The sequence below is a fragment of the Hypanus sabinus genome, chromosome 19 (assembly GCF_030144855.1).
Source record: "Hypanus sabinus isolate sHypSab1 chromosome 19, sHypSab1.hap1, whole genome shotgun sequence".
In the NCBI taxonomy this organism is placed as follows: domain Eukaryota; kingdom Metazoa; phylum Chordata; class Chondrichthyes; order Myliobatiformes; family Dasyatidae; genus Hypanus; species Hypanus sabinus.
In genome coordinates, this window is record NC_082724.1 from 7,279,286 (window position 1) to 7,301,841 (window position 22,556).

Genomic DNA, 22,556 nt, shown 5'->3' on the forward strand with positions numbered 1-22,556 from the left:
GACCTCAGTGTTTCAATCTTCCTCGGTGCTCTAATCGGCAAGAAATAGATTCGATCGTGGGCTCACACCCCATCTCTAAGCTTCCTTGCCTCAAGGCCGCTCAGCTTCTGCAATTCTCTCCAAAGTGCTGAATCACTCAATCGTTCTCCAAACTGTAAACCACAGGCTCTAACACTTCCAGAAACAGATTGACGATAAAAAAGGAGGCTGTCTGGAAGATGTTGCCTGAGGAAGTATTGTTTGCTGGCGCCATCTTGACCAGAATCTATTTACACTGCTCACTTCTCTCCAGTCGATCTCCACGAGTCACCTCCCTCTGGTCACTTTCAGCTGGACACCTCCTTCTACTCACTTCTATCCAGTCAATCTCCAGTAGTCACCTCTCTCTGGTCAGTCCCCTCTGAACAATCTCCAACTAGTCACCTCCCTCTGGTCACTCTTGGCTAGTCATCTCCTGGTCAGTCCCCTCTGGTCGAACTTCTGGCGGGATTGGTGTGTTCTGGTGTGTGAATCACAGAAGGTTAGCGGGCAGGTCCAACAAGTAGTCACGTTGGTATTTATTATGAAGGGACTGAAGTTTGAATTCAGCAGTTCCCCCAGAGTGCCCCCCACTCCCCGTCCACTTCATCTTGCATTTAGCCACGGAGCTGTCAGGCAACCCCAAACATCTGCCCACAAAATGAATCCTCTCAGTGTTGTGCTTTTGGTGGTTCTGAGCTGAATTTGTATAGGTATTGATAGGATGCAGAGGTGGGCAGAGAAGTGGCAGATGGAGTTTAACCTGGAGAAGTGTGAGGTGGTACACTTTGGAAGGACAAACTCCAAGGCAGAGTACAAAGTAAATGGCAGGATACTTGGTAGTGTGGAGGAGCAGAGGGATCTGGGGGTACATGTCCACAGATCCCTGAAAGTTGCCTCACAGGTAGATAGGGTAGTTAAGAAAGTTTATGGGTGTTAGCTTTCATAAGTCGAGGGACAAAGTTTAAGAGACGCGATGTAATGTTGCAGCTCTATAAAACTCTGGTTAGGCCACACTTGGAGTACTGGGTCCAGTTCTGGTCATCTCACTATAGAAAGGATGTGGAAGCATTGGAAAGGGTACAGAGGAGATTTACCAGGATGCTGCCTGGTTTAGAGAGGATGGATTATGATCAGAGATTAAGGGAGCTAGGGCTTTACTCTTTGGAGAGAAGGAAGATGAGAGGAGACATGATAGAGGTGTACAAGATATTAAGAGGAATAGACAGAGTGGACAGCCAGCGCCTCTTCCCCAGGGCACCACTGCTCAGTACAAGAGGACATGGCTTTAGGGTAAGGGGTGGGAAGTTCAAGGGGGATATTAGAGGAAAGTTTTTTACTCAGAGAGTGGTTGGTGCATGGAATGCACTGCCTGAGTCAGTGGTGGAGGCAGATACACTAGTGAAATTTAAGAGACTACTAAACAGGTATATGGAGGAATTTAAGGTGGGGGGTTATATGGGAGGCAGGGTTTGAGGGTTGGCACAACATTGTGGGCCGAAGGGCCTGTAATGTGCTGTACTATTCTATGTTCTATTATTTGTTATTGTGCCAAGATACAGTGAGAAGCTTGTCTTGCCTACTATCCATTACACAGAGCATTGAGACTGGAGCAGGGGCTCCCAGCTTTTTTATGCCATGGTCCCAACCATTAACCGAGGGGCTCACAGGTCCCAGGTTGGGAGCCCTGGAGCTAAAATAAGGTGTTTACAATAACAATGTAGAATAAAGTGTAAAAGCTGCTGAGAAAGTGCAGTGCAGGTAAATGATAAAGTACAAGATGATATCGAGGTAGACTGTGATGCTAGAAGTCAACTTTATTGTACAAGTCCGTACAAGAATCTGATAACAACGGGATAGAAGCTGTCCTTGAGCCTTGTAGCTCAGAATCTGAATCGGTATCAGATTATTGTTATCACTGACATACACTGTGAAATGAGTTGTTTTACGGTAGCAGTACAGCGCAACACATGAAAATTACTGAAAGCCACAAAAAACAACTAAATAAATAAATATTGATAAAGAGGGTCAGTGGGGCAACGTTAATGTGTGCGGAGGTCTGCTTGCATTTCCTTCTAAAGCTTCCCTATCCATGTACCTGTCCAGGTGCGGCCTCAGCCTTGTCCTTAAGAACTCAGAACAGGAACAGGCTTTTTTGCCCACAATATTGTGCTGAGCCAGCGACAAAGTAAATCAGAAATCCCCCAAAACTAACTATTCCTACCTACGGAATGCCCATATCCCTCCCTCCATCTTCTTCACATCCGTGTGCCTACCTGAACATCTCTTAAAAGCCTCTGTTGTGTTTGCTTCTACCGCCAGACCAGGCAGCGCGTTGCAGGGATCCATCGCTTCCTGAGAGCAGAACTTGCCCCTCACAACCTACCCCCTCTCTCCTTCAATACATACCTGCAGGTGTTAGACATTTCTGCCCTGGGGGAAATACTCCATGCCACTCTATTGATGCCTCTCATCAGCCTCTGCCACAAGAAAACAACCCAGATTTGTCTAGCCTTTTATGATAGCACATGCCCTCTAAACCAGTCAGTTTCCTGGTGAACCTCTTCTGCACCCTCTCAGAAGCCCCAACGTCCTTCCTACAGTGGGGCGACCAGAATGGTACACAATACTCCAGAGTTTTATAAATTTGTCTGTGGTCTTTGCCCTGTGAGTCAGTCACACAGTCTACAGGCTTACTGAACTACCTGACTGATGATTTCATCCTGAAATAAAAGATGTGGTTAGCGACCTGAATGTTTTAATTTGTTTTTACAAGTTCAGTAAGCCTCCCTCCCCTCTCTTGGCTCTTCCTTCCTTCATCTCAGTTGGGGAGAAGGGAAGCGAGCTTGCCGGCTCTCGTTCTCAGAGTGGTGACCCTGAACATCTGCCCGTGGAAGCCTCTACCCCTTCAAGTGCCCTGTGTTAAGAGCCCGATTGATGAAGGTGCCCTGGCCATGGTGACAGGTGCGCTGGCGGTGTGAGGGTCCGCCGGAGGTCAGATAGAGTGGTGGGTGGTTGTTGGAGTTACTGGAACTGATCAGGATGCAACCATCAGGCTCCTGAACCGGTGTGGATTACCTGCCTGGGGGTACAGTAGCACCATCTGGAAGGCAGGAGAGTTTCCCCTGGATGTTCCTGTTTCCTCCCGCATCCCGCCATCATTCGGTTAGGGTTAGAATGTTGTGGGCATGTTGGTTGGTCCCGGACACATGCTGACACTTGTGGGCTGCCCAGCACAACCCTCGCTGATTTCATTTGATGCACGTCACTGTTCTGATGTACATGTCACAAATAAAGCTAATCTTTAAAAACCTTACTCACCACCACTCTGATTTGATCCTGTCAACTGCAGACTCGCGTTCAGGGACTCTTTACTGCTCCTGTTCTCAGTATTATTTTTCTTATGACATTTTGTCTTTTTACATAGATTTACATTTACAATGGGTCACTGGAACACCACAGCACAGAAACAGGCACTTCGGCCCATCTAGTCTGTGCTGAACTATTACTCTGCCTCGTTCCGTCGACCTGCGCCTGGACCATAGGTCTCCACACCCCTCCCATCTGTGTACCTATTGAAATTTCCCTTAAATGTTGAAACTGACCCTGCATCATCTACTTAAGCTGGTAGCTCGTTCCACACACTCACCACCCTTGGATTAAAGAAGGTACCCTCTCACCCTTAACCCATAACCTTTAGTTTTAGTCTCACCCAACCTCAGAGGAAAAGTCCACTTGCATTTACCCTATCAATAACCCTGATTACTTTGTATACCCATAGCAAATCTCCCCTGTTCTACACTCTTGGGAATAAAGTCCCACCCTATTTTACCTTCTCCCTATACTTCAGAACTCAAGTTCTGGCAACATCTTTATAAAATTTCTATGGACTCATTCAATCTCATTGATACCTTTCCTGTAGGTAGGTGACCAGTCTGTGTTCATGTTTAATTTTCATAAACTCTATTGCATTTCTTTTTTCCTGTAAATCCCGGTAAGAAAATGAATTTCAAGGTGGAATATGGTAACATTAGCATCCTTAGGTCGGGAAGTTACTTTGAACTTTTTTCAGGGGATTGTGTTGGTAGGGAAGGAGAGTGGACAGAGTGGCAGATTGAAGAGGCGCTGTGAGGTGATAGGGTTGTGGGTTAGAGTAAGGGAGAAAGGTGGAGAGGGAGAGGATGTAGGAGTTTGAGTGTGGAGGAAGAAAAGCGTCAAAGTAAATTTATTACCAAATTAAGTATATGTCCCCATATACAGTATTACCATCAGATTCGTTTTCACTTTAATATCAGAGGATGTATACAGTTTACAACCTCAAATTTTTACTCTTCACAGAAATCCGTGTAACAAGAAGCCCCGTGCAATGAATGGTAGAAACATCAGAGCCCCGAAGGCCCACTCCCCCTCCCACGCATGAGCAGCCTTCGAAGCATCAGCCGTTCCCCTCCCCACTTGTGTCAGCAGAGCACTGCCCCCACCCCCCCTCCACCATGCAAGCAATAGCAAAAGCCCCCAAAAGAGACCTTGAGCAAAAGCTATAGTCCATTAACCCAGACAAGCTCTCTCTCGCAGGCATTTACAGGAAAATAAATTTATGAAAAACTCTACATAAACCAGGACTGACAAACAACCAATGTGCAAAAGACATCTTTAGGCCCATTCGTTGCATGTTGTCCAAGATCGGAACTGGAATTTGAATCAAAATTGGGTTTATTATCATATGTCGTGAGACTCATCAATTTGCAGCAGCTCTGCAGTGTTTGTGGAATTGGTTTAGAGTTGAATTCTGAACTGATCCCACAGGATAGTTGTTATGTTTCGTAACTTCAAAACATTAACTTAATTCAAAGGAAGGTACGGAATCGGAAATGCTGCTGTAACATCGTCTTTAAATGAGGCACGCACATCTCGTGGTAGCGTGATGACGTGTGCGGTTAATGTATTTTTACATATAATCCATAGTGAATTATTTAAATGAACAAGGGCACTTAATCAAACAATATACGAGGGGCGATTGATAAGTTCGTGTCCTAAAGTAGAAAGAGTCAATTTTAGAAAACCTAGCACATTTATTTCTCAACATAATCCCCTCCTACATTTACACGTTTAGTCCAGCGGTCGTGGAGCATACTAATCTTGGTCCTCCAGGAAGCAGGGGTGATTGATAAGTTTGTGGCATAACGTAGAATGAGATGAGTTATACATCTCTCGTTACATACACATGCAGTACAACTCTTTGAGTGATTATGCAGAAAGACTGAAGTTAATAACTCAACTAGTAACTAGTTAACTAGATAATGACTAAGGTTAAATAGGTGGGTTGCTGTGCAGTGTGGCACATTGGGCCAAAATGGCCTGTTCTGCCTATATCTCTAAATTGAAAAAAAGAAAATTAAACTTTGGTCATCTGCAGAAAGTTCAAGAAGCAAGTTTCAAATGGCTTTCCCAGCAGACATGCGATACTCTTAAACTCTGAGAATGAAGTACAATCTTTCTGGCGTAACCTCATAAATTGTATTATTTTTAAAGCTTTGGGTGTATTTTAAATTTACTATTGAACAAAGTTCACCAATAACCTCTGCATAATATTTGAAACATATTTTCTGCTTTTTAGTTTTTTGTATTGACAATGTGACTGTGATTATCTTTGCATTTAAAGTAATTTTCAGTGGTATTGATCCACATATTTGGATTAGAATTTGGGTTGCAAATTGTAGTCTGACTGCTATTATATATAACTAGGGTTCTTTAGACTTTTGCACAGTACTGTATTTATCAACGTGGAGTGGAGAGCGAGTTTGTAAGTCTGGCGAGAGCAAAGGGTGTTGGGAAAGGTGAGGGTAGAATGTCATGGGAAGGGTGTGGGACAGGTGGAGAGAAGGAGTGCCAGGCTGGGGTCAGGGGGTGCAGACACACCCAACCTTGAGACAGCAGGCAAGATCATTTGATTCTAAACAATCGGTTTATTGATCATTACAAACTGTCGCTCTGGTGCTTCCTGCTCTGTCCCCTCTCCCTTCCCCTTTTCCCAACCATGATTCCTCTCTCCCTGTCCCTTTCCCACTCTCAGTTGGCAATGGAGACCCAGATCAGAATCAGGTTTATCATCACTCACATGTGTCATGTAGTTTGTCTTTTTTGCAGCGGCAGCAGTACAGTGCAAAACATAAAATTACTACAATACTGTGCAAAAGTCAAAGGCACCCTAGACATGTGATGATGGAATTGATATGGGTAGAGCTGCATAACACTAAGGGGCAGAAAACGCTGGTGGGAGTTGCGTACAGGCCACCTAACAGTAGTAGTGAGGTTGGGGGTGGCATTAAACAGGAAATTAGAAATGCGTGCAATAAAGGAACAGTAGTTATAATGGGTGACTTCAATCTACATATAGATTGGGTGAACTAAATTGGTAAGGGTGCTGAGGAAGTGGATTTCTTGGAATGTATGTGGGATGGTTTTCTGAACCAACATGTCGAGGAACCAACCAGAGAGCAGGCCATTCTAGATTGGGTATTGAGCAATGAGGAAGGGTTAGTTAGCAATCTTGTCGTGCGAGGCCCCTTGGGTAAGAGTGACCATAATATGGTGGAATTCTTCATTAAGATGGAGAGTGACATAGTTAATTCAGAAACAAAGGTTCTGAACTTAAAGAAGGGTAACTTTGAAGGTATGAGACGTGAATTAGCTAAGATAGACTGGCAAATGATACTTAAAGGGTTGACGGTGGATATGCAATGGCAAGCATTTAAAGATCGCATGGATGAACTACAACAATTGTTCATCCCAGTTTGGCAAAAGAATAAACCAGGGAAGGTAGTGCACCCGTGGCTGACAAGGGAAATTAGAGATAGTATCAAGTCCAAAGAAGAAACATATAAATTAGCAAAAAAAAAAGCGGCACACCTGAGGACTGGGAGAAATTCAGAGACCAGCAGAGGAGGACAAAGGGCTTAATTAGGAAAGGGGAAAAAGATTGAGAGAAAACTGGCAGGGAACATAAAAACTGACTGTAAAAGCTTTTATAAATATGTGAAAAGAAAAAGATTGGTCAAGACAAATGTAGGTCCTTTACAGTCAGAAACAGGTGAATTGATCATAGGGAACAAGGACATGGCAGACCAATTGAATAACTACTTTGGTTCTGTCTTCACTAAGGAGGACATAAATAATCTTCCGGAAATAGTAAGGGACCAATGGTCTAGTGAGATGGAGAAACTGAGGGAAATACGTGTTAGTAGGGAAATGGTGTTAGGTAAATTGAAGGGATTAAAGGCAGATAAATCCCCAGGGCCAGATGGTCTGCATCCCAGAGTGCTTAAGGAAGTAGCCCAAGAAATAGTGAATGCATTAGTGATAATTTTTCAAAACTCTTTAGATTCTGGATTAGTTCCTGAGGATTGGAAGGTGGCTAATGTAACCCCACTTTTTAAAAAAGGAGGGAGAGAGAAACCGGGGAATTATAGACTGGTGAGTCTGACATCAGTGGTGGGGAAAATGCTAGAGTCGGTTATCAAAGATGTGATAACAGCTCATTTGGAAAGAGGTGAAATCATCAGACAAAGTCAGCATGGATTTGTGAAAGGAATTCATGTCTGATGAATCTTATAGAATTTTTTGAAGATGTAACTAGAAGAGTGGATAGGGGAGAGCCAGTGGATGTGATATATTTAGATTTTCAAAAGGCTTTTGACAAGGTCCCACATAGGAGATTAGTGTGCAAACTTAAAGCACATGGTATTGATGTGGTTAGAGAATTGGTTGGCTGACAGGAAGCAAAGAGTGGGAGTAAACGGGACCTTTTCAGAATGGCAGGCAGTGACTAGTGGGGTACCGCAAGTCTCAGTGCTGGGACCCCAGTTGTTTACTAGGCTTATACTCATTGGAATTTAGAAGATTGAGGGGGGGACCTTATTGAAATGTATAAAATTCTAAAGGGATTGGACAGGCTAGATGCAGGAAGATTGTTTCCGATGTTGGGCAAGTCCAGAACGAGGGGTCACAGTTTAAGGATAAAGGGGAAGCCTTTTAGGACCGAGATGAGGAAAAACTTCTTCACACAGAGAGTGGTGAATCTGTGGAATTCTCTGCCATAGGAAACAGTTGAGGCCGGTTCATTGGCTATATTTAAGAGGAAGTTCGATATGGCCCTTGTGGCTAAAGGGATCAGGGATTATGGAAAGAAAGCAGGATTATGGAAAGAAAGTTCTGAATTGGATGATCAGCCATGATCATACTGAATGGTGGTGCAGGCTCGAAGGGCCAAATGGCCGACTCCTGCACCTATTTTCTATGTTTCTATGTGCCTGTGACTTTTGCACAGTACTGTTTGTGTAGTCGGCTGTGCCTGGCTCTTTGTGATGATGACTAGATTATTGTGTACAGTTTTGTTTATCCAGTTCAAAGCTCAAAAGTACAAAGTGCATAGTAAATTTATTATCGAAGTACAGGTGTCCCCCGTTTTTCGAAAGTTCGCTTTATGACAGCTCGCTGTTACGAAAGACCTGCATTAGTACCTGTTTTCGCTAACCAAAGAGGATTTTCGCTTTTACGAGAAAAAGACGCCCACTTTATATGTGTGTTTACCCCGAGAAAGACCACAATGATCGTGAAGCCTTGTGCGGGCAGTTGTTTGCGCATGTGTGTACTTGCCGATTTTTTTTTCTCCAAATTGATTTTGGCTCGCGGTCTTCCCGATATTGATAAGTGAAACTACACCGTACCTTCAATAATTCTACTTTATATAGGGTGTATATTTATTGTATCATTCCTGCTTTTACTATATGTTAGTGTTATTTTAGGTTTTATGTGTTATTTGGTAGGTTATTTTTTTGGGTCTGGGAACGCTCAAAAATTTTTCCCATATAAATTAATGGTAATTGCTTCTTCGCTTTACGACATTTTGGTTTACAAACTGTTTCACAGGAACGCTCCACCTTCGGATTGTGGGGGAAGCCTGTACATAATATCACCATATACAACCCCGAGATTGATTTTCTTGTGGTCATACTAAATAAATCCAGTAACCACAATAGAATCAATGAAAGGCTGCATCTAACAGGGTGGACAACCAGTGTGTAGAAGACAACAAACTATACAAACACAAAATAAACAAATAATAATAAATGTAAGCAATCAGTATCTGGAACAGGGTTCCCAACCTGGGTTCCACAGACCCCTTGGCTAATGGTCCATAGCATTAAAAAAGAAAGGTTAGGAACCCCAGATCAAGGACGTGGGCTGAAGAATCTTTGAAGGTGAGTCCTGTTGTAGAACAGGTGCCTTTTGCTGGAAAGCATGCAAAAGATCTTGCCGTGACTGGAGGGTCTGAGTTGTAGGGAGAGGTTGGACAGGCGAGGTCGTGATTCACTGGAGCACTGAAGTGGCACCACGCAGGGCTGTAAGTGGGTCGGCTGGCACAGTAACGAAGCAGATAGTGTAACGCTTTGCAGCACCAACTATTGGGGTTCGACTCCTGCCGCTGTGTGTAAGGACGTTGTCGGTTCTCCCTGTGACCACATGGATTTCTAAGTTCAAAGTAAATTTATTATCAAAGTAGATGTACGTCACCATATCCAGCCCTGAGGTCATTTTCTTGCAGGCATATTCAATAAATCTATAATTGAGTAATGACCATAATAGAATCGAGGAATGGCCGAACTAACGTGGGCGTTCAACCAATGTGCAAAAGACAACAAGCTGTGCAAATACAAAAAAGAAAGAAATTATTGTAATAAGTAAATAATACTGAGAACAAGAGATGAAGAGTCCTTGAAAGTGAGTCTGTTGATTGTCAGAACATTTCGATGAAGGGGCAAGTAAAGTTGAGTGGTTATCCCCTTTGATTCAAGAGCTTGATGATTGAGGGGTAATAGCTGTCCCTGAACCTGGTGGCATGGGTCCTAAGGTACCTGCAGCTTCTTCCTAATGGTAGCAGCGAGAAGAGAGCATGTCCTGGGAAGTGGGGGTCCCTGATGATGGATACAACAATGCTTCATGTAGATGTGCTCAGTGGTTGGGAGGACATTTCCCATGATGGACCAGGCCATATCCAATACTTTTTCCTCCCACATTCCAAAGACATTCGACGTAATTGTGAACATGCTACGTTTGTGCTGGAAGCACGGTGAGATTTGTGGGTGACAGTGGCTCTGTTGGTCATTGACAAGAATGACATGTTTCACTGTAGGTTTCGATGTACGTTTGACAAATAAGGCTAATCTTGAAAAAAGATCATGAGGGACATAATAAAACACAGAAAATGCTGGAAGAATTGCAGATCGGGCAGCATTAATAAAAATAAATAAACTGTCGAATTTTGTGCTGAGGCCCTTCATCCATCCTCTTGATTCTGGCAATTCCTCTGGCTTCTGAAGGGTGAATCGGGATGAGTAATAAGTGCTGGCATTTCTTGTAGCATACCATAAAGTGTATGGTCAGGTTTTTCATGGGTCCTGATGAAGGGTCTCAGTCTGAAGCATCAACTGTGTATTCCCCTCCATAGATGCAGCCTGACCTGCTGAGTTCATTATTTTTATTTTTATTTAGAGATACCGCACAGTAACAGGCCTCTCTGGCCCAACAACGCTATGCTGCCACATTAACCAGTTAACCTACTCAGCTGTTCGTCTTTTTGGAGAGGGAACTGGAACAACGCCATGCTATCATGCCAAGAACATACACATCCCTTACAGACAGCGGCGGGAATTGAACCCCTGTCGCTGGGAGCGTAAAATGTTATGTTAACCGCTATGCTAACTGTGCTGCCCCAGATGTCCTCCAACATTCTGTACACTGAGTTCCTCACGCATTTTGTGTCTGTTGCACTCACCCCATCACTGAACTGTTCCCACACCTATGGTCTCACCTTCAAGGACTCTTCATCTCATGATCTCATTATTATTACAATACGGATACTAATGTCAGGATGCTGTTAGTTGACTATAGCTTAGTGTGTAACACCATCGTTCTTACAGTTCTGATTGGAAAAACTACAAAACCTGAGCCTCTGTCCTCCCTCTGCAAATGGATCCTCGACTTCCTAAACAGAAGACCACAGTCCGTGTGGTTTGGAAATATCATTTCCACCTTGTTGATAATCAGCACTGGTGCACCACAGGGATTTGTGCTTAGCCCTCTGCTCTGTTCTCTCTACACCCATGAAGGTGTGGCTAGACAGGGCTCAAATGCTATCTATAAATTTTCTGATGACACAACTGTTGTTGGCAGAATCTCAGAAGGCAACAAGAGGGCGAACGGGAGCAAGATATACCAGCTAGTTGAGTGGTGTCGTAGCAACAACCTTGCACTCAACATTAGCAAGATCAAAGAGCTAACGTGGACTTAAGATGAGGGAACACAAACCAATCCTCAGAGGGATCAGAAGTGGAGAGAGAGAGCAGTTTGAAATTCCTGGGTGTCAGTATCTCTGAGGATTTAACCTGGGCCCAACATATCGATGCAGATATAAAGAAGGCAGGACAGCGGCTATACTTCATTGGGAGTTTGAGCAGATTTTGTCTGTCACCGAAAACACTCAAAACTTTCTGCAGGTGTACCGTGGAGAGCATTCTGGCTGGCTGCATCACCGTTTGGTATGGGTGGGGGGCAACTGCACAGGATCAAAGCAAGCTGCAGAAAGTTGTACAATTAGTCAGCTCCATCATGGATACTAGCCTCCACAGCATCCAAGACACCTTCAAGGAGCGATGTCTCGGGAAGGCAACGTCCATCATAAAGGACCCCCGTCACCCAGAACATGCCTTCTTCTCACTGTTACCATCAGGGAGGAGATACAGAAGCCTGAAGGCACACACACAGTGATTCAGGAACAGCTTCTTCCCCCTGACATCTGATTTCTAAATGGAAATTGAACCCATGAACGTTACCTCACTACTTTTTATTTCTGTTTTACGTTACTTATTTCCATAATTTAATTTAACTTTAATTTACTGTGATACAGTTTTTCCTATATTTATTATGTATTTGTTGTACTGCTGCTGCAAAGTCCGCAAGTTTCACGACGTGCCAGTGATATTACATCTGATTCTGATTATTCATTTATTGTTATTATTTCCTTTTTCTTTCATATTTGCATAGTTTTTTGTCCTTTGCATACTGGTTGCTCACCCTGTTGGATTGTGGTCTTTCATTATGGTTCTTGGATTTATTGAGTATGCCCACAGTAAAATGAATCTCAGGGTTGTATATGGTGACATGTATGTAGCTTGACTATAAATTTACTTTGAAGTTTGGACTTTGGATCTGCAGATGGTGGTCATGAGGTTTTAGTGGTGGGCCACACCTCATGGTCAAATAACGACCATTTTTGAATGTAGGTGAGATGTTAACATACCCACTGCGGTCTGCCTAGGACTTATGGAATAGTCTTGCCTTTTGGGGGGGGGAGTGACCTCGGAAATGGAACAGTGTTACTTTGGAGTCTCCACAAATTTCTGAGAACGTGGGGAACAGGCAGAAGTCTGCCATCTGGCTCTGTGAACCAGTTCTAATTTCATAAGGGCCATGGTTGGCCCACTTCCTCATATTCTAGAGATCTGGAATAGCCTAGTGATCTGTCCCACTTACTTCTGGATGCATCCAATGACTGCCACTCCACCTGAGAGTGGAGAATTGCAAAGGTTACCACACTCTGAGGGAAGGGATTTCCCAAAAGGGCTGACCCTGTCTCCTCAGACTGTGGCCTCTGGGCGGAAGGGGTGTGGTGAGGGTTGAGGTGGTGGGAGGGTGGTGCTGAGTGTTGAGATGCTGAGGAGAGAGGAGGGAGGTGCTGAGGGTTGAGGAGGTTCTGATTGTTGAGATGCTGAGGAGGGGAGAAGGGAGCTGGTGAGGATTGGAGAAGTGGAGCTGAGGAGTGAGGTGCTGAGGGTGGAGGAGATGGGAGGGAGGAGTGAGCTGCTGAGCGTGGAGGAGGAGGGAAGAGGGAGCTGCTGAGGGTGGTGGGAGGGAGGAGTGATGTGCTGAGGGTGGAGGAGGTGGGAGGGAGGAGGGAGGTGCTGAGTGTTGAAGTGAGTAGGAGGTGGCAAAGTTTGTGGAGGTGGAGATTGAAAATGGAGGAAGCAGCTTGGTGAGAGCTGAGGAGATTGGGGTGAGAAGGAAGGTTGGGAGGAGGGAGCTGGTGAGGATTGACATTGGACTGAGGAGGGAAGTGGTGAGGGTTGAGGAAGTGGGAGAGAGGAGGAGAGGGTTGAGGAGTGAGAAGGAAGCTAGTATCGATTGAGGAAGTGGAGGTGAGGTGGGTGGTACTGAGGGTTAAGGAGAGTGAGGATTGAGGAGGTGGAGGTGTGAAGGGAGGGGTTGAAGAGGAAGTAGATCATAGTTGTGGGAGGGGGTGGGTTGAGGGAGGAGGTGAGGGTTAAGGGTGGGGGCAAAGAGTGGAGGAGGGAGTGAAAGACAAGGAAGGAGGGGTTGAGGAGTGAAAGGTGAGGGTGGAGGTGAGGGTGTGAGAGGCAAGGGAGGAGGGGGGAGGGTTGAGGAGGGAGGGGATGAGGGGCGAGGAGTTGGTGCCAAAGAGTCCTTAGTGTGGGGCAACTTCCACAGTGAGAGATGTTGTGTTGAGCTGATAGTGTTGGTGGAACAGTAAACTAGAGAGGGAACAGTGAATGGGATTGTGAGCCGTGGTTGCTACCTACACCCTGAGCATTTTGTAGGGATAACGTCATCACAGACGCTGGGGGATGCCAGGGACCTGTCCCTGTTCTGCACTGTTCTATTAGGTCAGTCACATGGAGGGTGGGGGTGATGTGTTGGGAAGGGTTTTGGAAACTCCCCTGTACCTGGGAAAGGGGGTGGGATAGCAGGGTTGCTATGGCGATGGTTGGGTTTATGACGGCTGGTGTTTCTTTGCTGTGCAGGTGAGTCGTGTGCCAGTGGAGAGCTGTGAGCAGTATGAGAGCTGTGAACTGTGTCTGGGCTCCAGGGACCCTCACTGCGGCTGGTGTGTCCTGCACAACGTGTAAGTACTGGCTGCTCATACCCCCTTCCCACACCCCGATCTTCAACACTTCCCCCGATCCTCAACTCCTCCCCTGTCTTTCAACTCCTCCTGTCCCTCATCCACACCCTGTCCCTCAGTTCCTTCTGCTGTCCCTCACCCCCTCACCACATCATCTCATCTGTCATCCCCACATGCCACCATATCCCCTTATATGCCCTGTTTTAACTCCTCTTCCTCACCCCTAACTCCTTCCTCCCTTCTCTCTCCTCACGCACTGTGGGAAAACCACTGTCCGCTCCATCCGTACCTCATAATTTTATACATCAGAGAACACAGAACACTTACACTCTCTTCAGTTCACGATGTTGTGCTGACTTTTTAACGAGAGCAATCTAACTCTCCCCTCCCACATAGCCCCCTCCGTGTATCTATTATCCACGTGCCTATCTAAAGAGCCTGGCTCCCGATACTTATCATTACTCACCCTCAAATTAGCCATTTAGTAGAAAGTCTCTGCCTGTCCACTTGATCTGTACCTTCTAACATCTTGTAACCTCTATCAAGTCACCTCTCATCCTCCTCTGCTCCAAAGAGAAAAGCAACTAACTCACTAAACCTATCTTCATAAGACATGCTCTCCAATGCAGGCAGCATCCTGATAAATCTCTTCTGCACCCTCTCTAAAACATCCATGTACTTCCCATAATGAGGTGACCAGAAATGAACGCAGTACTCCCGACTGCGGTCTGATTAGGGTTTTATAGAACTGCAGCATTACCTTGCACCTCTTGAACACGATTCCTGAACTAATGAGGATCAGCACTCGGGTGTTGCTACTTTTCATAGCGGAACTGATGGCTTTGTGGCAAACTTCGTTGATGATGAGAAGATAAGTGGAGGGGTAGGTAGTGCTGAGGAAGCAGCAGGACTCAATCAAATTGGAAGAATGGGCAAAAAAGTGGCAGTTCGTATACAGTGTTAGGCAAGGTATGATAATGCATTCTGGAAAAGGAACAATAGTGTGGACTATTATCTAACTGGGGAGAAGGTTCAAACATCAGAGGTGTAGAGGCGCCCTCGTGCGGGAATCCCAGAAGGTTAATTTACACGTTGAGTCTGTGATAAAGAAGGCAAATGCAATGTTGGCATTTATTTCAAAGGGGAAAGAATATAAAAGCAAGGAGATAATGCTGAGGCTTTATATGACACTGGACAGGCCACACTTGGAGTTTTGTCTCAGAAAGGATGTGTTGTCATTGGAGTGAGTCCAGAGGACTCACGAGGATGATTCTGAGAATGAAGGGGTTAACATATGAGGAGCGTTAGTCAACTTTGGGCCTGTCCTCACTGGAATTTAGAAGAATGCATGGGGATCTCATTGAATATTGAAAGGACTAGATAGGGTGGATATGGAGAGCATGTTTCCTATGGTGGGGCTATCTAGAATTGGAGGGCACAACCTCAAAATTGAGGGGGACCTTTTAGAAAAGAGGTAAAGAGGTAGTTTTTTAGCCGGAGAGTAGTGAATCTGTGGAATGCTCTGCCACAGACTGCGGTGGAGGCCAAGTCCGTGGGTATATTTAGGGCGGAAGTTGATCGTTTCCTGATCAGTCTGGGCATCAAAGGATTTGGTGAGAAGGCAGGTGTGTGGGGTTGAGTGGGATCTGGGATCAGCCATGATGGAATGGCAGAGCAGACTCGATGGACTGAATGGCCTAATTCTGCTCCGATGTCTTATGGTCTTAATAATCCTATCAACTTCCATGGCAACTCAGAGGGATTTATGGACATGGACTTCAATATCTCTCTTGTTATAAAGCTCTATCAGGTTTCCCCTTAGCTTCCACCGCAACATTGAAAACAACCTAAATTTGTCCAATCTCTCCTTACAGTAGCTACCCTGTAAACCAGGCAGCATCCTGGTAAGATTCCCTTGCATCCTCTTGGCAGCCTTCCACCTCTTAAGTAATGAGACCATAATACATAGGAGCAGATTAAGCAATTGGGTCTGCACTGCCATTCTGATTTAATATCCCTCTCAACCCCTCTTATCTGAGACCATGCCCTCTGGGCCTAGACTCCCCCAGCACTATCGGGGTCTTTCAGCGTTCGATAGGTTCCAATGAGATCCCCTCTCATTCTAGACTCCGGCAAGTGTAAGCCCAGAGCCACCAAACGCTCCTCAGCCATTAACCCTTTCATTCATGGGACCATTCTTGTAAACGTCCTCCGGACTCTCTCCAATATCCTTCCTTAGATCAGGGGTCCAAAATGCTCTCAATACTGCCAATGCCTTATAAAGCCTCAGTATTACCTCCTTAAGGTTTACCAACCTTCAACTCAATCATTCTGTGTTCCCTTGGCTCCAAAAGCTATTACTCGATTATTCACCATCCTCTGACTAAAGAAATGTCTCCAGCTCTCTATCCTAAAGTGACGGTTTGCCAATAGGAATAGTATAGACCCACATGCCATCTTGAGGTTGACTAATGAAATCCTCAGTTTTATTTTCTCTTCAATTGTATCATTTCACACTAAAGAATGTATGTAGCTTGCAACCTGAAATTCCTACTCTTCACAGACCTCCACAAAACAGAAGAAAAGCCCCAAAGAACAAATGACAGAAAAATGTTAGAACCCCAAAGCCCCCCTCTCCCCTCACGCACAAGCTGCAGCAAATCATCAACCCTACCCCCATTTAGCTCAGCAAAACCATCAGCCCCCCCTCAAACCACCCGCCACGCAAACGACAGCAAAGCCGCCAAAAAGACCATGATCTAGAAACCATTAAAAAAGAAACACGCTGTTCATCCCAACACTTCGATGTGCCTCAGGCTCTCTCCCTCAATAACGAGGGAGAGCGAGGTATCGCTCCTGCCATCAAGAGAGGGAATGCTGACGTTCATGATGAGCAATTGTATGTTGAGGAGCCCCAGTCCAACTCGCAAATGGGAAATGACATTAATCTTATCATTTTTTTTCCTCTTTGCTGACCAAATGAAATGCTGTGTGTTAATGGGCTCTGGCTATTATTCGCAGCAAAATAGCTTAATCAGGAGTGCAGCAGATGCATGCTTGTACCCTGTCATATATCACTGTGAATGCATACTCTGCAACTTTTCACGTTGCATATCAAAAGTCTGCCAGAAATGGGATGCAAATAGAAACTGTGCTGAAACGTTCGCCCTGAAAGGTAACCCTTTCCTTGCCTCTGTCCCTGAGGGGTGAAATCCGTCAGGATTGCGCTGAGCAGCCTGCACATGTCGCCGCACTTCTGACACCAACGTAGCATGCTCGCCACTAACCCACACCATCGTGGGGAGAACATACAAGCTCCCTGCTGGCAGCGGTAGAAATCGAAGCTGGATCTTGCGGCTGAGCTAAAGAGATTGTGCTGGGCTACCATGCTGCTCGGGTTTAGGCCAAAGTTCAGGGCTCTGAGCGTGTAATCGGCCTCAGCCTCGTCGCATACCTTATGGACAGGTGCTTTTGAGTTTGTAGTCATCTTGATAATCAACATCTCCCCTCCGTTGATTCCATCAAAGCTTCCCGCTGCCTTAGGAAAGCGGAAAGTATGATGTTTGGATAGATGGATCTGAAGATGCAAGTCTATAGCTCTCTGAAAGTGGTAAGATACGGGAATGGGGTGGTAAAGAATACAGGCCAGGCGCTGAGTATTAAAGTTGGAAAGTCACCTTGCAGCTGTGTGAGACCTCGGTTAGGCCACCCACACTTTGAGGTGTGGTGCGCATCTCTGGTCCCCACCCAGAACATGCCCTCTTCTCATTACCAACTCTACTCATTACTCTTCTCATTCTCATTACCAAGAGGGTACAGGAGCCTGAAGACACACAGTTAAAGTTTTAGGAGCGGCTTTCTGAATGGTCACTGAACCTGTGAACACTGCCTCACCATTTACATACAGTGTGTATATTTGTTATTGTAATTTATTGGATATGCTACGTGAAAAAAATCTTAGGCACATGGTGAATTGGCGCTTGGTAAGTCTTAAGGATGACATGCTGAGGCTTTGTAAGGCATTGGTCAGTCTGCACTGGAATATTGTGGGCAGTTTTGGGCCCCTTATCTAAGGCAGGATGTGCTGCCATTGGAGAGGGTCCGCAGGAGGTTCACAAGAATTGTCTCTGGAATGGTAGGAATAAATTATGAGGAGCACTTGGCTCTGGGACTGTACTCGCTGGAGTTTCGAAGAATGGGGAGCGACCTCACCGAAACTTATTGAATATTGAAAGGCTTGGATCAGGAGTTCCTAACCTTTTTTATGCCATGGACCAGTATCATTATGCAAGGAGTGCATTGACCCCAGGTTGAGAATTCCTGGCCTACGTGGAGTGGAGAATTTGCTTTCTGCAGTGGAGGAGTCTAGGACCAAAGGGCACAGTCTCAAATGGAGGCACATCCCTTTTGAATGGAGGTGAAGAGGTATTTCTTCAGCCGGGTGTGATGAATCTGTGGAATTCACTGCCATGGACAGCTGTGGAGACCAAGTCTTTGGGTATATTTAAAGCAGAGGCTGATAGGTTGTTGTTTAGTCATGGTGTCAAAGGTTATGGGGAGAAGGCAGGTGGATGGGATTGAAAGGGATAATAAATTAGCCCTGATGGAATGGTGAGCCGACTCGATGTGCTGAATGGTCTAATTCTGCTCCTATGTCTTATGTTCTTAAGACTTTATTCAAAACAAACAACAACAGTAGAAGAAAAATTAAATTGCTTAAGAGAGGGAAGACAAACTCTACTTGTCCTGATACAACCAGAGGCAATTCTGCGGATTTGCAGAGAATCAAGAAATATCGCATTCAAATGAAGCACGTCTTGTCACACGTTGCCCTTTATAGCAGTGTGATTGATCGACAAGGAAGTTGCCCAATCAATATTCCCTTGTCTAGAAATGCAATTACTTTTGCAGTCTTTGTGAAGTTCACCTCCTGCTTATCTCCTGATTCACAGTCGTGGTGAAATTTGAGAAAATCTTGAGAGTCCTGCTTCACACTCCATGGCCACTTTATTCGGTACCTTCGATACCTAATAAAGTGGCCACTGAATGTACGTTCATGGTTTTCTGCTGTCGCCCTTCCACTTGAAAGTTTAATGTGCTATGTGTCCAGTCTGGCTATTCTCCACTGATCTCTCTCATCAACAAGATGTTTTTCCCCACAGACCTGTTGCTCACTGGATGTTTTTGGTTTTTGCACATTCTCTGTAAACTCTAGAGACTGTTGTGCGTGAAAATCCCAGGAAGTCAGCAGTTTCTGAGATACTCAAACCACCCCATCTGGCACCAACAACCGTTCCACAGTTGGTCACTTAAATCTCATTTCTTCCCCATTCCAGTGTTTGGTCTGAACAATAACGGAACCGCCTGACCATGTCTGCTTGCTTTTATGCATTTTGTTTCTGCAACATGATTGGCTGATTAAATATTTGCATTAACGAGCAGGTGTACCTAATAAAGTGGGCATTGAGAGCAGAACCAGGTTTTGGATTTATGTAATGAAAGTAGCAGTGGTGTTTCACCATCCGCCTTCACAGCGATCTCTAGCTTAGACTGTGATTATTTAAATCGGAACATTAATTATTTAGTTTCCACTGTTTCTCTGTTTAAACAAGGTGACATTGCTTTTTCAATAGCTGTACAGATCTTGACATGCCTTAATATCATGTGCCTTGGTTTTAAAAAGGATTGTGTCTGCTTAGACAGGAGTCGACTATCAATTATTTACTCCACAACGATTAGACGCACTAACGTAGGCTTGGAATTGGTTGGAGCATTGGAATTTCAGTGTAGGAGATCACAAGGAGTTAACAGAGAACATAGAAAATCTATAGCACGTTAAAGGCCCTTCGGCCCACAATGTTGTGCTGACCATGTAACCTAGTTTAGAAGCTGCCTAGAATTTCCCTACCGCATAGCCCTCTATTTTACTAAGCTCCATGTATCTGTCTAAGGGTCTCTTCAAAGACCCTTTTGTATCCACCTCTACCACCTTCACCAGCAGTGCACTCCACTCACCCATCACTCTCTGTGTGAAAAACTTACCTCTGACATCCCCCTTGTACCATAGACTAGGTCAATGCAAGTGATGTGGAAGCTTTCGAGAGGGTGCAGAGGAGATTTATCCGGACGCTGCCTGGATTAGAGAGCATGTTTTATGAGGAAAGCTTGAGCGAGCTAGGACTTTTCTCTCTGAAGCAGAGGATGAGAGGCAACTGATAGAGGTGTACAACATGATAAAAGGCATGTTAAGAGTGGACAGCCAGAGACTTTATACCAGTGTGGAAATGGCTAATACAGGAGTGTATATTTTTAAGATGATTGGAGTTTAATACGGACAAGTGTGAGGTATTGCACTTTGGAAGGAAAAAGCAAGGTAGAACATACAAGGTAAATGGTAGGGCACTGAGGAGTGCAGTAGAACAGAGGGATCTAGGAATACAGATACAAAATTCCCTAGAAGTGGCATCACAGGTAGATAGGGTAGTAAAGAGAGCTTTTGATACATTGGCCTTTATAAATCAAAGTATTGAGTATAAGAGTTGGAATGTTATGGTGAGGCTGTATAAGACATTGGTGAGGCTGAATTTGGAGTATTGTGAGCAGTTTTGGTCACCGAATTACAGGAAGGATATTAATAAGGTTGAAAGAGTGCAGAGAAGGTTTACAAGGATGTTGCTGGGACTTGAGAAACTGAGTTACAGAGAAAGGTTGAATAGGTTAGGATTTTATTCCCTGGAGCGTAGAAGAATGAGGGGAGACTTGATCAAGGTATATAAAATTATGATGGGTATAGATAGAGTGAATGCAAGCAGGCTTTTTCCACTGAAGCTTGAGGAGGGAAAAAAAAACCAGAGGACATGGGTTAAGGGTGAAGGGAGAAAAGTTTAAAGGGAACATTGGGGGGGAGGCTTCTTCACACAGTAGTGGGAGTGTGGAATGAGCTGCCAGATGAAGTGGTGAATGCAGGCTCACTTTTGACATTTAAGAAAATCTTGGACAAGTACATGGATGAGAAGGGTATGGAGGGATATGGTCCAGGTGCAGGTCAATGGGACTAAGCAGAAAAATGGTTCAGTACAGCCAAGAAGGGCCAAAAGGCCTGTTTCTGTGCTGTAATGTTCTATGGTTTTATGGAGAAAGTTGAGGTAGGTTTTTTACACAGATTGCTGGGTGTATAGATCACACTGCCAGGCCTGATTGGATCACACTTGGCGTGTTGTGTTCAGTTTTGGTCACCTCATTATAGGAAGGATGTTGAGCTTTCGAGAGAGTACAGAGCTGGTTTACTAGATACTGCCCAGACTAAAGAGCATGTCTTATGATGATAGTTGGCTTTCTTCTTTGGAGTGAAGTAGGGTGAGAGTTGACTTGATAGAGGTCTATAAAGTTGATAAGAGGCGCAGATAGAATGGATTGCTGGTGCCTTTTTCCCGGCGTGCTAATCGCCAATTTCAGAGTTTAAGGTGAATTGAGGAAAGTACGGCAGCGATGTTTTTGATTCGGAGAGTTTTGAGTGCCTGCAATGTGGTGGTGGTAGAGGCTGATGCAATACTGTGCAAAAGTCCTAGGCACGTATACGGGATATACTTGTGGCTAGGGTTCCAAAGACTTTGCACATTACAGTATTTGTCAAATTGGAGTGGACAGTAAGTTTGTAAATCAGGATGCTGGGAATGGTGATGATGGAGCACGACTAGAGGGGTGTGGGACAGGTGGCAAAGCAAGGGTGCCAGAGGCAGGGGGTAGTTCAGGTGTAGACATACCTAGTGTTGAGACACCAGGCAAAGTCATTTGATTCCAAACAGTTGGTTTACTGATCATTACAGAATGACCCTTCCCACTTCTTTCCCCTTTTTCCAACCACGTTTCCCATCTCCCTGCTGCTTTCCCACTCTCAGTCCACAATAGAGACCGATATCAGAATCAGGTTTATTATCACTCACATGTGTCATGAAATGTGTTGTTTTTTTCTGTGGCAGCAGTTCGGTGCAATATATGTCGCCATATACAACGCTGAGATTCATTTTCTTGCAGGCATTCACAATAAATCTATAGAATAATAACCATAATCGAATCAATGAAAGACCACCCAATTTTGGGCATCCAATCAGAGTGCAGAAGACAACAAACTGTGCAAGTACAAAAAGAAATAAAGAATAATAATAAATAATTAAACAAACAATAAATATCGACAACATGAGATGAAGAGCCCTTGAAGTGAGTCCATGGGCTGTGGGAACATTTAAGTGGTTAGACAACTGAAGCCTAGTGAAGTTGGCCCCTTTAGTTCAAGAGACTGATGGTTGAGGGGTAATAACTGTTCCTAGACCTGGTGGCATGAGTCCTGAGGCTCCTGTAGCTTCTTTCTGATGGCAGGAGTGAGAAGAGACCATGTCACAGATATACTGAATAATAAGAGGCATAGATCGATTGGACAGCAAGAGCCTTTTTTGCATGCCGAAATGGCTAATATGAGAGGGCATAACTTTAAAGTGTTTGGATGAAAGTATAGGTGGGATGTCAGAGGTCAGTTTTTTTACACAGAAGCAGGTCTCCAATG

General features: G+C 44.8%; 1 protein-coding gene across 3 annotated transcripts in view; it reads left to right on the top strand.

Moving 5' to 3' along the window:
* LOC132377710 (plexin-A1-like) overlaps positions 1-22,556 on the top strand; it is a 442,266-nt gene that overhangs the window by 195,588 nt on the left and 224,122 nt on the right. For all 3 annotated transcript variants that reach the window (XM_059943957.1, XM_059943958.1, XM_059943956.1), the window contains exon 5: positions 13,896-13,996. In XM_059943957.1, coding sequence (XP_059799940.1) covers positions 13,896-13,996 — 101 coding nt within the window. The remainder of the gene's footprint in view (positions 1-13,895; positions 13,997-22,556) is intronic.